Source organism: Maylandia zebra, linkage group LG20 (assembly GCF_041146795.1).
Source record: "Maylandia zebra isolate NMK-2024a linkage group LG20, Mzebra_GT3a, whole genome shotgun sequence".
In the NCBI taxonomy this organism is placed as follows: domain Eukaryota; kingdom Metazoa; phylum Chordata; class Actinopteri; order Cichliformes; family Cichlidae; genus Maylandia; species Maylandia zebra.
The window spans coordinates 18693175-18707692 of NC_135186.1; the positions used below are offsets into that span (position 1 = coordinate 18693175).

The 14518-nt window shown below is 43.5% G+C and overlaps 1 protein-coding gene across 1 annotated transcript in view; it reads right to left on the reverse strand.

The window, feature by feature from the left end:
• LOC101473708 (voltage-gated potassium channel subunit beta-2) overlaps nt 1-14518 on the reverse strand; it is a 247644-nt gene that overhangs the window by 31432 nt on the left and 201694 nt on the right. Inside the window, exons 13-14 of the mRNA XM_012916125.2 lie at nt 8541-8661; nt 8215-8303 (exon numbers count right to left, since the gene is read on the reverse strand). Of these exons, the coding sequence (XP_012771579.1) occupies nt 8215-8303; nt 8541-8661 (210 nt within the window). The remainder of the gene's footprint in view (nt 1-8214; nt 8304-8540; nt 8662-14518) is intronic.

Sequence of the window (14518 nt, forward strand, 5' to 3'; positions counted from 1 at the left end):
ATGCTTAGGCTTCCCATTATGCACTGAATATTCTTCACTTACTTTTTTCATTCACTATGTGTTCATACACAACCATAATCATTAGTTATTGTTAATCTTTTTCTCTCTTCCACACATCACCCCCAACTGCTCATGGCAGATGGCTTTTCCTCCCTGAGCCTGACTTAGGGTCCATCTAGCTGTAATGCAATCCTGAGAGGTTGCGCTCACCACACATCACAGAGCTATGTGATGTGTGTTGTTAGGGCTGGGAAGAAACAAGTATAGATGACAAAAACCCATGAAGGCACAGAAAAATGTGAAATCTATAGACAAAGGCACTGACACTATCTTCACAACCATTTTTTTTTCCAACAATGTCTTTATTTATTTTGAACATAGCAATGTACACATCTATGAAGCGTAACAAAATAAGTAGCTGAACTTACATAAACTACAAGATAGACATACTGCCTTTATACATATACACCATATAGGAAAGGATGAGAAAAAAACAGCAATGACAAAACAACAAAAACAACACACAAAAGCAAAACAAACAAACAAGGACAAAAAAAGGGAAAACGGGGGAACAACTGTGTGCATCTCCCACAAATTATGCACCCTCACAGGTATATGTCAAATGTAAATTAGAAAGTAGTTGTTCAATGTCAAGCAATAAACATATTCCCAAGTGGACTGCAGAGGGCCACCTATGAATCGTCCCCAAAAATTTCCACCAAGTGGGGCAAGTTTTTATTAGCAAGGAAGTTTTTGAAGGGGCCCCAGATGCTATCAAAGCATTGCTGCTTACCCCTGATTGCGTAGGTGATCTTTTCTAAGGGCAGGGTAGATGTTAACTCTGAAATCCATTTACTTCTTCTCAGTCTATCCACCTCTTTCCAAGTAATGGCAATCACTCTCTTAGCCATCAGCAGCCCTATGTCTAAAAATAAGCGATGTTTCCTTGTTGTATTACAGTTAGATGGATTGATGCCCAGCAAAAAACGTTTGGTTCTAAATGCAGTTTTATTTCTAAAATTTCTTCAGTGCATTGTTTCACTTCTTCCCAGAATTTCCTAATTTCAGCACACTGCCACAAACAATGGAGAAGTGTTCCCTTTTCCTCGTCACATTTTATACAAACATCCGGGATGGTACTGTAGAAAGCATTAAGTTTGACTGGAGTCATTAACCAGTTGTACTGCAAGAGATTTAAATAAGTGTTCACTGTTTGTGATTGTGCCCTGGCGCAAGCCCTCTCCCACTCTTCAAGGGAGTAAGTCTTCTCTCCAGGATTCAAGCTTCTTTACGGACGTTTTTGTAGAGGCGGCCACCAGTTTATTATAGATTTTAGAAATCAAGCCCCTTCCCTGGCAATCTTTCACCATCATTTTTTCAAGGGTTGATAGGCCAGGAATGGACAAGGACTGGTTTTGCTGTGTTCTAATAAAGTCTCTCAGCTGTAAATAGCTAAAGAACTGGCTGCAGGCTATGTCATGCTTGAAAACCATTTCATCAAAGGACAGTAAGTGTTTATTATCTGGGTTGTAAAGATTTACTATTTTTTGTAACCCCCTTTCGGCCCATATTTTAAATCCCCCTTCACCCTGTCCTGGGGGGAAATGATCATTCCCCCATATCGGGCTGAATACTGAGAGTGAATTAACTTCATTGAGGTGAGTCTTAACTTGATGTTGTAAGGCAGATACAATAGAGATAGGCACAACCTGGGGCGTCTGTTCTTCCATAAAAACTTGATGAAGAGTGTCCTCAGTTGAGAAAATAAATTGCTTGGTGGTGGCAGAGGCAAGTTTTGAAATAAGTACAGCAGTTCAGGGAGTATATTCATTTTGAGAATATTTAATTTCCCCATTAATGACATTGGTAGAGCAGTCCATCTATCCAGAGATTTTGAGACATCTTGCATAACTGAATTATAGTTAATTTCTATGATATCCTTAAGCAAAGGAAGAATTTGGATGCCCAAATAGGTAAAGCTATTAACAACCTAAATTGAGTAACAACAGAGGTTGGGTTTTCTCTATCTAATTGGTTTATTAACATAATGGATGTTTTAGACATATTGATCTTGTAACCAGAAATTCCTTAAACTCCTTAATCAATTCTAGCAGAGCCAACCAAAACCAAGGGGCACAAGAGTCCAAAACCAGTCCAAAAACACAAGAAAACAGTCCACGAACACAAGAAAACAGATCAAAAACAAAACCAAACTAGAGCTCAACAAGAGTCCAAGAAAAGTTCAGGGGGTTGACCCGGGGGTCAACAACACAAGGACCAAGACAGTTCTGGGGGCCGGCCGGGCACACAGCAACGGCGGCGGCGCAGGCAAAACCAATCAGGACGCCGACCACTCGGAAGGCAGTGGCGGCCACTAAGCAGGTCCGGAGGTCGGCCGCAATGCCAGCGGCGGCGATGAACTCTTTCCGGAGGCTGTCCCCGAAGGCTATGATGCCAACTTAGAGGCCTGGAAAACGGCCGGCAGAGGCGAAGCGGAACAGGTCGAGCTGGCTCTGACGGCGGTGTGGCAACCGCAGGACCAGACGAGGCAGGACCAGATGAAGGCACGGAGGCATGACCAGACGAGGCAGGACCAGACGAAGGCACGGAGGCTGGACCAGGCGTGGATGAAGGCACAGAGGCTGGACCAGGCGGCAGCGGGACGGCTGCGGAACCTGACGGCAGCGGGACGGCTGCGGAACCAGACAGTGGTGATACTGCAGGAGGTGATGTGGACGCAGGCAACGGTGTAGAAGTCACAGGGGATGATTCAGCAGGTGGTGGCTGAACAAACTTCCCCGGAACGTCAGCAGATGTGAGGATGTGCTTGCTGGGTCCTCCAGGACCCCCAGCAGACGAGGCGTGATGCTGGATGGGCTCCTCGGACCCACCAGCTGACTTGGCTTGAAGCTGGACGGGCGACTCGGGACCTTCAGCAGACGACATTTGAGGCTGGACGGGCGGCTTGGGCCCTCCAGCAGACGTGCCTTGAAGCTGGACGGGCGGCTCAGGCCCTCAAGCAGACGTGGCTTGAAGCTGGACGGGCGACTCGGGCCCTCCAGCAGATGTGGCATGAGGCTGGACGGGCTCCTCGGAACCTCCAGCTAACAAGACTTGAGGCCGGCTGGGTTCTCCCGAACCCCCAGCCGACGAGACCTGAGGCTGGACGGGCTCCTCAGGCCCTCCAGCCGATGAGGCAGGACGCTGGCTGGGTTCACTTGAACCCCCAGCTAATGTGGCTTGAGACTGGACGGGCTCCTCGGGCCCTCCAGTGGAGACAGACACTGAAGCAGCAGGTACGGAGACCTCTGGCAGTGTGGACACTGGCTGGGGCTGAGCAGCACAGTGGCTTGACTCAGGCAGCAACAGTGGGATGCAGTCCTCGGAGGGCTGTAAGTGTTCCCCAATACACTCAGCAGAGGACAGAGGCGGACGGGTGAATTCACTTGAACTCTCAGGGGTGCTGAGAGCCGAGACCGTTCTGGTGAGTTCTCCTGGTGAGCTGCTGGTGCTGGCGTCTTGACCTCTAGGGGTCCAGAGTTGGCTGGTGACTGACACCCAGCCTCTGGGGAGGCCCTAGAGGGAGCAACTGTCTCTGAGATGGCCAGCTTAAGAGAACCAGCAGATATTGTGGTGAAGTGTGTTTCCTGCTTTGGATGAGAAGGTGAGGATGGTGGCTGGGTAAATGAGTGGGCAGACAGTTGAACTGGTGGCAACAGAGCTATAGGCAGCGAAGCGGCTACAGACTGACCTACCAGTAGCGGAGACGGTTGTAGTGGAGGCGTAATAAATTGTGGAGTGTCTGACTGAACTGAGGGCAGCTGGGCTGCTGACTGAACTGAGGGCAGCTGGGCTGCTGACTGAACTGAGGGCAGCTGGGCTGCTGACTGGGGTGAAAGTGAGGATGGGACAATACGGCCAGAAAAACCAGTTTCAGAAAGGTTTATTGCTTTCCCTGAAGGAACTGACGGAGACAAGAAAGCTTCCCTGACACTTAAATTCCCTATGTTCGTAGTGCTAGGCTCAGCTACTCCGGGCATGGGAACAACAGCGTGAACATAGTAATTAACACGAAAAGTCGGCTCAACAAAGGCAGTCTTAGGAGCAATGGTCATGGGTGAGACAGAGAAATCCTTATTATTTTTAGAGGAGACACAAAAAATAGCTCCAGAAGAAATAGACCTAGTATCTGGGTCAGAAGGAACAGAAAGAGTGTCTGTTTCACCCACCACAGCCGGCTGTTTTGACATCCTGAAGTCTGGCTGTGGGGTGCCGCGCCGGTGACGCGAATGTCGCTTCCTCCTTGGAGTCGGCTCCGACGGGCCGGGTACGCAGTTCGGACGGCACGTGCTCCACTGAAACGAGCGGGCGAGCGGTAGCGGCGGGGGGGGGGGTGAAGGTGGAGTTCGTGGAGAATGAAGTTTTGTACCAGAGGGTGCAGTGAGTCCAATAGCCAGGGATAATCGGAAATAAGCTGTTGTAGCCTGGCTTCCAGAAGGTAGAGAAATGCTTCTCCCTCATGCTCTAGCCACAGGTTGATTAATTTTGAAGCAGAGTTCGTTATGAGGTCCCGAAGCTCCGTGGGTGGGGTGAATGCCGCTGGATCCATATCTGGCTGGTCTGTACTGTCACGGCGAGTGAGATGAGCCGCGTGGAAAATAAAGGAGGATCCAAACGCAGGCACTTGTAAAGGTGTGATGGTGGTTTATTAAACACAAAATAAAAATGGACAAAAGGCGAACCGAACAAGGACTAAACTAGACTGGGAACAAACTGACTACAGAACACGAACCTGAACCTGAACATGAATGAAAGTGAGCAGAAACACCTGGCGGTGTTTCCACACAGATGAAGCAGGGTGGAATACACAGACGGACCAGCAACTACAATGACAGAGGACACGACTTAAATACACACAGAGAAACACAGGGGAATTACACACAGGTGGTGGACACAGCTGGGAATAATCAACAAGACGAGACACAGGTAAAACTGAACACACTCACATGAGACGCAGACCTTCCCAATAAAACAGGAAAAGAGAACACTGCACCAAGACGCAGACCTGACACTGAGACAGACAGACAGAATGACACATGGAACCTGAACTAAACTAAACGTGAGATACAACCGAGAACAAATCCTTAAACATGAATAAACAGAAACATAGAATTCTAATAATAATACTCATAACGCCCAAAACCACAACAAACATTCAAAAATAAACTAATCAATCAAAACTCAAAATACTGGGTCGAAACTGACCCAGAACCGTGACACCGGGATAGATTTGTTAAAATTTTTAAGAAAAATAATTAAATCATCAGCATACAAGGCTAAGCGATATTCTGTCTGTCCTATTGTTATACCAGAAATAATATCATACTATCATCTCGCTGCAATAGCCAAAGGCTCAATTGCCATAATATATGATCAATCAATCAATCAATCAATCAATAATGAACAACGGTGGGGACAAAGGGTCCCCTTGTCTACACCCTCGATTTATTTTTATGGTTTTTGAGATATTATTGTTAGTCAGGATCTGTGCATATGATTCCTTATAAAGTAATCTTACCCAATAACAAAAATCCTCTCCCAGACCAAAGCGCGCCAGAGTCTCAAACAAATAAAGGCCATTCCACTCTGTCGAATGCCTTTTCAGTGTCAAGTGACAGTAAAGCAGTGTCAAGAGCCCCCCTTTTGGTCATAAAGAATGTTCAGAATCCTTCGGACATTGTGGAATCCTTGTCTGCCCCTAATGAATCCGTTCTGATCCCTCCCAATTATTTTAGGTAGTATTTCTTCGATTCTCTTGGCTAAGATTTTACAAAGTATTTTTAAATCTGCATTAAGAAGACTGATGGGTCTCCAGTTTTCACATTTATTGTGTGGTTTACCAGCCTTTGGGAGCAGACTAACTAGTGCTCCTTTCAAGGACTGTGGTAAGGTGCCCTTTTGAAAGGATTCTGTTAACATTTCTAAAATTGGAAGTCAACAGTTTATATTTAAACTTTTTATAAATTTCAATTGGGAGGCCATCGTGTCCGGGGTTTTTCCCCGATTCAATACTATCGATTGCAGCAGATAATTCCTCGACAGTGATATCTTTCTCCAAAATAGCCCTAAGGTCTTCTGGTATATTGGGTATATTTATCTTATCTAAAAACTTTTTTAGTTCTGAGTGGTCATTAGATATTTCTGAACTGTAAAGATCTTCATAATATTTCCTGAAGGCTCCTGCCGGATCCACAATAATTTCTCCTAGCTCATTTTTGCAGTGAGATAATAGCCCTTTCACTCTGGAGCTGCTTGAGACGTCATGCAAGAACCTTCCCAGGTTTTTCACCCTGATTGTAGAAGAACTGTTTAAGTTGCAGCAGACTGGCCACAGCTTTTGAGGCAGAGAGTTCATTCCATTAGGCCCAAAGCAGCAATACATTTTGCTGTATTTCAGGGGACCTTGTGTGATAGTATTCATTGTCTAATTCCTTTATGTTTGTCTCTAACTTTTTTGCCTTTTGGATTGGATTGGATCTAATTATTTGGCCCCTAATAAAAGCCTTAAAAGCCTCCCATCTTATGCTTGCAAAAGTTTCTGTTTTATTCATTTCAAAATAGAGGCTAATTTGTTCATCCAAAAGCAAGACAAAACCAGGGTCCGCCAACCATTTTTGTTTGCAACGCCAAATCCTAGCATCTTTCACAAGTCCTGATATACCAATGAATTGGGAGCATGATCTGAGATTAGAATAGCCTCATTGGAGCATTCCTTGATTTTAGTCCCAACTCTGCAGATATCAAAAATAAGTAAATTCTTGAATAGGACTTGTGTGCACCAGAATAACATGAGAACTTTAGAAAGTCCGGATTTTCTTCCCTCCAGATAGCTATTAAGTTCAATTCCTTCATAAAGCGCTGTATAGTGTGGGATTATAATATTATTTTATGCCATGTTAGACCCTTAATTAAAGATTGTGAATTATTATGTAATTTTAGTTTGCATTATTCTCCTGAATTAGAAGAAGGTGATAACTATTGCATTTGTTAAACTGATTTGCATTACATTAGACTGCTGATTGATTGTGAATGAATGATATTGTTTTATGATGCATTATACTGCTGAGTTATAAGAAATACTGTTCGCAGAAAGTCATCGCCTTATTTGTCTGATTAGAAGAGAACAGAACATACTGGAGTTTTCTGCCCCATCTCAGCAGGAGCAGATAAACAGGGAGCCAAGGTCGTAGCTTAGGCACTGTGTGAGAGAAAGAATGTGAATGTTTAGGCTTTTATGATTAGGTGGGGGCCACTAGAGGCTATAAGAGTTTGATCAATGCTCCACCATTTTGAGATCTGATGCTGTCTGCGTACGGTGTCCATCTCCCACGTGTGTGATCATTAAAATCATCGTTTGACTCAACCCTGGAGTGGTATGGATTTATGCACCCCTCTCGCTTGAGAGTTAAACGATGCAGACCAGATCTTGCCTCTCCACCTCCTCTTAATTTTCAAGTCCTCATTATGCATCAGATGTGTTTCCTGAAGAAACACAATGTTAGACTGCAAAAATTTTATTCTGTTCATGACTTGTTTAACTTTCTTCAGATTTCGTAACCCTCTGCTGCCCCACGTCATGGCCGACGTGACACCGGCATAACCCTAAGTTTATTTGTCGAAATAGGGGTGATTCACTTACTCCAGTGCCCAGCAGTCTCGTCTCTGTCAGTGCTCCCTAGGGCAGCTGTGGCTACAGTGTAGCTTGCCATCACCAGTGTGTGAATGTGTGTGTGAATGGGTGAATGACTGAATGTAGTGTAAAGCGCTTTGGGGTCCTTAAGGACTAAGTAAAGCGCTATACAAATACAGGCTATTTATCATTTACCATACAACAGTAATCAAATGATAAATGGTGACAATAGTGTTTTCATTATAGAACCTTTCTAGTCTTAGTCCTCATAACAGACGCAAATGATACAGGTCTCTGATCTATGAACTTTAACCACTTTCATTACACACAAACTCTCTCACACACAATGATGGATGGTTTGCCGATAATTTGTTTATCAACAGCAGTGAATACACCAGGGGCACTGCCACAGAGGATACTCAGAAATTATGTAAAGCACTCCAAACACTGAATGGAACATGTTTGGTATTATTTTATGTTGAGAACAATTATAGTTCTGTGTACTAACTGATAGATATTTATACCTGTATTGCTCTGATATTCTCCATCAGTTGGTCAGTTCTGGAAGCTCCCAACAGGACAGAATTTACCCTTTCATTTCTAAGGCACCAGGCTGTGGGGGTTTACAGCACAGAGAGAAAATGTTAATGTCAATGATATCAAATCAAGTTAAATACAATGTTTTCTAGAAAACTGCATTGTATTTTCACAGGACAAATGTGTTTTGTATTATGTTTATTATATTTTTTCTTTTACTTCTACAGTCATTTGCAGAGAATATAACATACAACAATATTTAATGTAGGGAAGCCAGTGTATTATTATACATATAGTAATGTTATTCATTTACCAATAGCCAGTTGGGGAAGAGTGCAGTCTATTCTTTCAGCAACTGCCTGCAACTCCTTTAGCTTCACCTGCTGGCGGTGCCCCTCCTCGTTTAGGATCTTGTCTTTTAGCCATTGATAACCCTGTTACAGATAGTTAAACAGACTGTAAGAAAATCTGATTGTTAACTAGTTTACCGAAATTACAAAGAGAAGAATAAGCTAAAAATAAAAAACTAAGCACTGCCATTCTCTTAGAGATTTCACCCAAGAAGTCCTCTTGGGATGAGATGAATCACTCTGATTCATTGGCAGCTGTAGAGTTGTGGCTTTTTAAATCTGTGACCAGAGTAAATCAGCTCACTCTCTGCCTGCTGGCCACATGTGTCCATTGATGGTCCCAGGACAGCCGTGGTCCTACATCACCATTGATTTCATTACTGGCTCTATCAGTGGGTAATAACTCTATACTAACATCTATAGACAGTTCTCCAAGGCTATGCACTCTGTCACCTTCCACAACTCCCTTAAGCTTCAGAAATGGCTCAGTTCCTCAGGAACCATGTTTTTTGGCTCTATTACCAGACATTGTCTCGGAGTGTGGACCTCAGTTCACCTCTCGAGTTTGGGATGTCACAAAACAGCTGTGTGCAGGCAGAATAGGACCTAAATGCAGACTTCACGGAGGCGAAAATGTAAACTTAAAAAGCAGCTTTATTGCTGACAGTGAAAACTTTAGAAAAACTACACTGGGAAAATATAAATTAAACACATGGAGAGACACATAGGGAAACACACAGCCATGTATGAGGAGATTACGACACGTGACTGAGGGATACGCTGACATAAATACACAGAGGGATACAGGGCAAAGAAGAATCAGCTGGAAGGCACGGCAGGCACAAAATACACAGATGAGACAGGGAAGGGCAAGCTGATGGGAGACTATCAAAGTAAAACAAGAAGTACATAGAGGCACAGACTGGAGAGAGAGAAGGAACTGGGGAACATAGATAAACATAACAGAATAAAACACGACGGGAAAAATGGCACAAGAACTCATACCACAATATTAACACAGACACACGGAGGGAGACACAGGGGGTAAAGACACAAGGGGAAATCTAACAACTAAACCTAATCAAAACAACCCAGGTAATATGGAATGATCCTTAGAAACAACAAACTAGACTTAACAAAGTACAAAAATGACAAAAAAAACACAATAAACTCAAACCACTGGATCACCCAGGACTGTGACAGCCAAGGTTAGAATCTCTTCTGGATTTCACAGACATAAAAATGGCAGAGAGGTCTAACCAGGAGCAGGAGGCTGCTCTTCGTTGCATGGTCCAATCTCAGTCAACCTGAAGCTTGCATTTGGCTTGAGCTGAGTACACCCACAACTCCTTGACCTCCTCTGCTGCCAGTTTGTCCCCATTTGAAGTCTTATTGGGGTATTAACCATGCCTGTTCCCCATTCAGGAAAATGAACTGTCGGTCTCCTCAGTTCAATACCACCTTCATCGCCAGTGTCAGATATGGTGAATGGCCAAGGTGTCTCTCCTCAAGAGGCCGGACGAAAACAAGAGATGGGAAGATCGTCACTGGACCCTGACCCCTAATTGCGCTCTGGGTCAGAAAGTTTAGCTGTCTTAGAAAAATACTCAATTACAAACTAAATTGGAAAACCTATAATGGCCCTTTTGTAATAGAAATTTAAAAAACAGAAAAATTACAACCTTACAACCTTGCTTGTGTCCAGGATACACCTCCCAGCTTAACACTCCTAGACAATTGAATTTTATGATTTACTTTTATCTTATATATACACTCAACAAAAATATAAACGCAACACCTTTGTTACTGCTCCCATTCCCCATGGGATGGACGTAGAGACCTAAAATTCATTCCAGATACACAATATAACCATCCCTCCCAAACAGTGGTCACAAATCAGTCCAAATGTGTGGTAGTGGGCACATCTGCTATATTGAGATAATCCCTCCCACCTCACAGGTGTGCCACATCAGGATGCTGATCTGACATCATGAGTAGTGCACAGGTGTACCTCAGACTGCCCACAACAAAAGGCCACCCTGGAATGTGCAGTTTTTTGCGCTATTGGGGGTCTGGGGACCCAGAACCGGTCAGTATCTGGTGTGACCACCATTTGCCTCATGCAGTGCAACACATCGTCGCATGGAGTCTATCAGATTGTCAATTGTGGCCTGTGGAATGTTGGTCCACTCCACTTCAATGGCTGTGCAAGGTTGTTGGATATTCGTGGGAACTGGTACACGCTGTCGTATACGCCGGTCAAGCACATCCCGAACATGCTCAATGGGTGACATGTCCGGTGAGTATTCTGGCCATGCAAGAACTGGGACATTCTCAGCTGCCATCTGCCCTGAACAATGTGAACCATGATTAATCCGTGAAGCGCACACCTCTCCAACGTGCCAGACGCCATCGAATGTGAGCATTTGCCCACACAAGTCTGTTACGGCGACGAGCTGGAGTCAGGTCAAGACCCCGATGAGGACGACGGGCATGCAGTTGAGCGTCCCTGAGACGGTTTCTCACAGTTTGTGCAGAAATTGTTTGGTTGTGCAAACCAATTGTTCCAGCAGCTGTCTGGGTGGCTGGTCTCAGACAATCTTGGAGGTGAACCTGCTGGATGTGGAGGTCCTGGGCTGGTGTGGTTACACGAGGTCTGCGGTTGTGAGGCCGGTTGGATGTGCTGCCATATTCTCTGAAACGCCTGTGGAGACGGCTTATGGTTGAGAAATGAACATTCAATGCACGGGCGACAGATCTGGTTGACATTCATGCTGTCAGCATGCCAATTGCACGCTCCCTCATTGCTTGTGGCATCTGTGGCATTTTGCTGTGAGACAAAACTGCACATTCCAGGGTGGCCTTTTGTTGTGGGCAGTCTGAGGTACACCTGTGCACTACTCATGATGTCAGATCAGCATCCTGATGTGGCACACCTGTGAGGTGGGATGGATTATCTCAATATAGCAGATGTGCCCACTACCACACATTTGGACTGATTTGTGACCACTGTTTGGGAGGGATGGTTATATTGTGTATCTGGAATGAATTTTAGGTCTCTACGTCCATCCCATGGGGAATGGGAGCAGTAACAAAGGTGTTGCGTTTATATTTTTGTTGAGTGTATATATATATATTAGGGGTGCAACAATACACAAAATTCACGGTTCGATTCGGTTCGATACTTTGGTGTCACGGTTCGATATTTTTTCGATACAAAAACAAATGTTCATGCCTTTTTAATTTATCATTTATTAAAATTAGAAATATATATTTTAACTCAAAAGTACAGTTTTTAAATTTAATGTTGCTGAAACAACAAAATAAAAATAAATCTATCTAATCGAGAAATCACTTATCTTTGGAAAAGAGAATTTATTACAGAGAAATGGCTCTTTCCAAAATAAAAGCTATACTATACGCTTCTTCTGAGGTATACTCTCAGCAGCATATTAAACGTATCAGGTAAGGAGAATCATGTGCTAACGGCTGTCTAAATGACTCGGGTAAAGTGTGTAGCATGCGTGCTTGTTGTTTTTGTCTGCTTCCACTTGTCTTTGCACTAGGATGATGTCGGCATAAATGTGCAGTCATATTTGTTGTGTTCCCACCAGTGTTGTCAGCGTTAATCTCGTTAAAATGACATTAACGCCATAACGCAGCAAATCTCCGTTAACAAGTTACCGCGGATTGCCCCGTGCTTGGGGCTGGATGGCGTCAACACGTTAACAAGCTAACTGCGCTATTGCACTAGTTCCCAAAAATTGAGCATTGCGTGGCACATCCAACATACTGTTTTACTTTTGTCCATGGCACACTTACCATCAGGGTCTCGCTTCACATGAAAACCAAGATAGTTCCAAACGCCAGATCTGAATGAGGGTGGGGGAGGTTCAATTTTGGGTAGCACTGAGGTAGTTGCCATGTTGCAACGAGCTTAGCTTCTGTCTTGCTAGTTTGCGCTGCGCTCAGTGGATCTGCATTCGACAGTACAGCCTAGGCAGAGTAGTCGAACGCAGATCGTAATGAACCGAAAGCACTGTATCGAACGGTTCAATATCGATATGAGTATCGTTGCACCCCTAATATATATGTAACTTTGCATCCCACTGTTTATATTTATATATATATATATATATATATATATATATATATATATATATATACACTGTGTATATATATATATATATATATATATATATATATATTGCACACTTTCTGTAAATCCGATAAACTTCATTCCACTTCTCAAATATTACTGTGTGTCTCCTATATGATATATTTAACTGACATTTTTTATCGTAACAACCAACGATTTATACAGGAAAATATTGACTTCTAACACACACACACACACACACACACACACACACACACACACACACACATATATATATATATATATATATATATATATATATATATATATATATATATATATATATATATTAGGGGTGCAACGATACACAAAATTCACGGTTCGGTTCGGTTCGATACTTTGGTGTCACGGTTCGATATTTTTTCGATACAAAAAAATGTTCATGCCTTTTTAATTTGTCATTTATTAAAATTATAAATATATATTTTAACTCAAAAGTACAGTTTTTAAATTTAACCCTAACCCTTGTGCGTGTTTTTTATTTTGACAGCAAATGCACACCTGCGGACCACTTATGTGCAGCCCTGGTTATTTAGCTCATCATATTGCAGCCACAGAAATTATTTTGTCCATGAAACCATAAAGCTGCACTTTCTTTTTGCCTTATAGTCTGATTTGTCATAACTTCACCGTTTTGTGGTAAGCTTTTCTTTGGCTGTCACTTCTTCACCCTGACCTGTCTTATTTGGCTCAGCAGAACTAAAATATATATCCTGCTGCTTTTACACACGCACTCACATAAGCTCAGCGATTCTCTGCGCGATCAACCTCTCACATGTTTAAGCTTGCTGCGGGAGATTTCACTTGTCATGTTTGCATAGTAAGCTAACGATTAATAAGACGATGTCAGAGGAATTGGTGCACAAATTATCATCACTCACAGATCAGTGCTGTCGCTCTCTATACACAGTTCGCACGATTGCAAAGTGAAAGCAAAAAAACAAGCGCAAATTCAAACGCGATTTCAATATGTCACATATTGACAGTGGCTCACCGATGCCAATGACATAATTACCCAGCTACATTTCTGAAAGAATGCAAAAGCATTGACATATATTTTTCCTTCCTACAATAGCCCAACGGGCAGGGAAGAGATAGATTTTGGTAGCCCGGCTGAAAAAAATCGCTAGCCCCAGGACGTCGGGCTAGCGATATTGCAAGACCTGTCTGTATCTGATTGAGGAATCACTCATCTTTGGAAAAGAGAGTTTATTACAGAGAAATGTCTCTTTCCAAAATAAAAGCTATATTATACGCTTCTTCTGGGCTATATTCTCAGCAGCATAAGGAGAATCATGTGCTAACAGCTGTCTAAATGACTCGGCTAAAGTCAGTAGCATGCTTGTTGTTTTTGTCTTTGCACTAGGATGATGTCGGCGTAAACGTGCAGTCATATTCGTTGTGTTCCCACTAGTGCTTTCAGGTTAATCTCGTTGAAATGATCTTAACGCCACAACACGGCAAATCTCCGTTAACGAGCTACCGCCGATCGCCCCGTGCATGGGGCTAGACGGCCAACACGTTAACGAGCTAACTGCGCTAACACACTAGTTCCCACCCATGTAATTGAGCATTGCATGGCACATCCAACATACTGTTTTACTTTAGTCCATGACTCGCTTACTTTCAGGGTCATACGTCACATGAAAACCAAAATAATTCCAAACGCCAGATCTGAATGAGGGTGGGGGAGGTCCATGTTGCAAGGGGAGCTTAACTTCTGTCTCGCTAGCTTGCCCTGCGCTCTTCCTTCTGACTATGCTGTCTGTGTTGAGCGCTCAG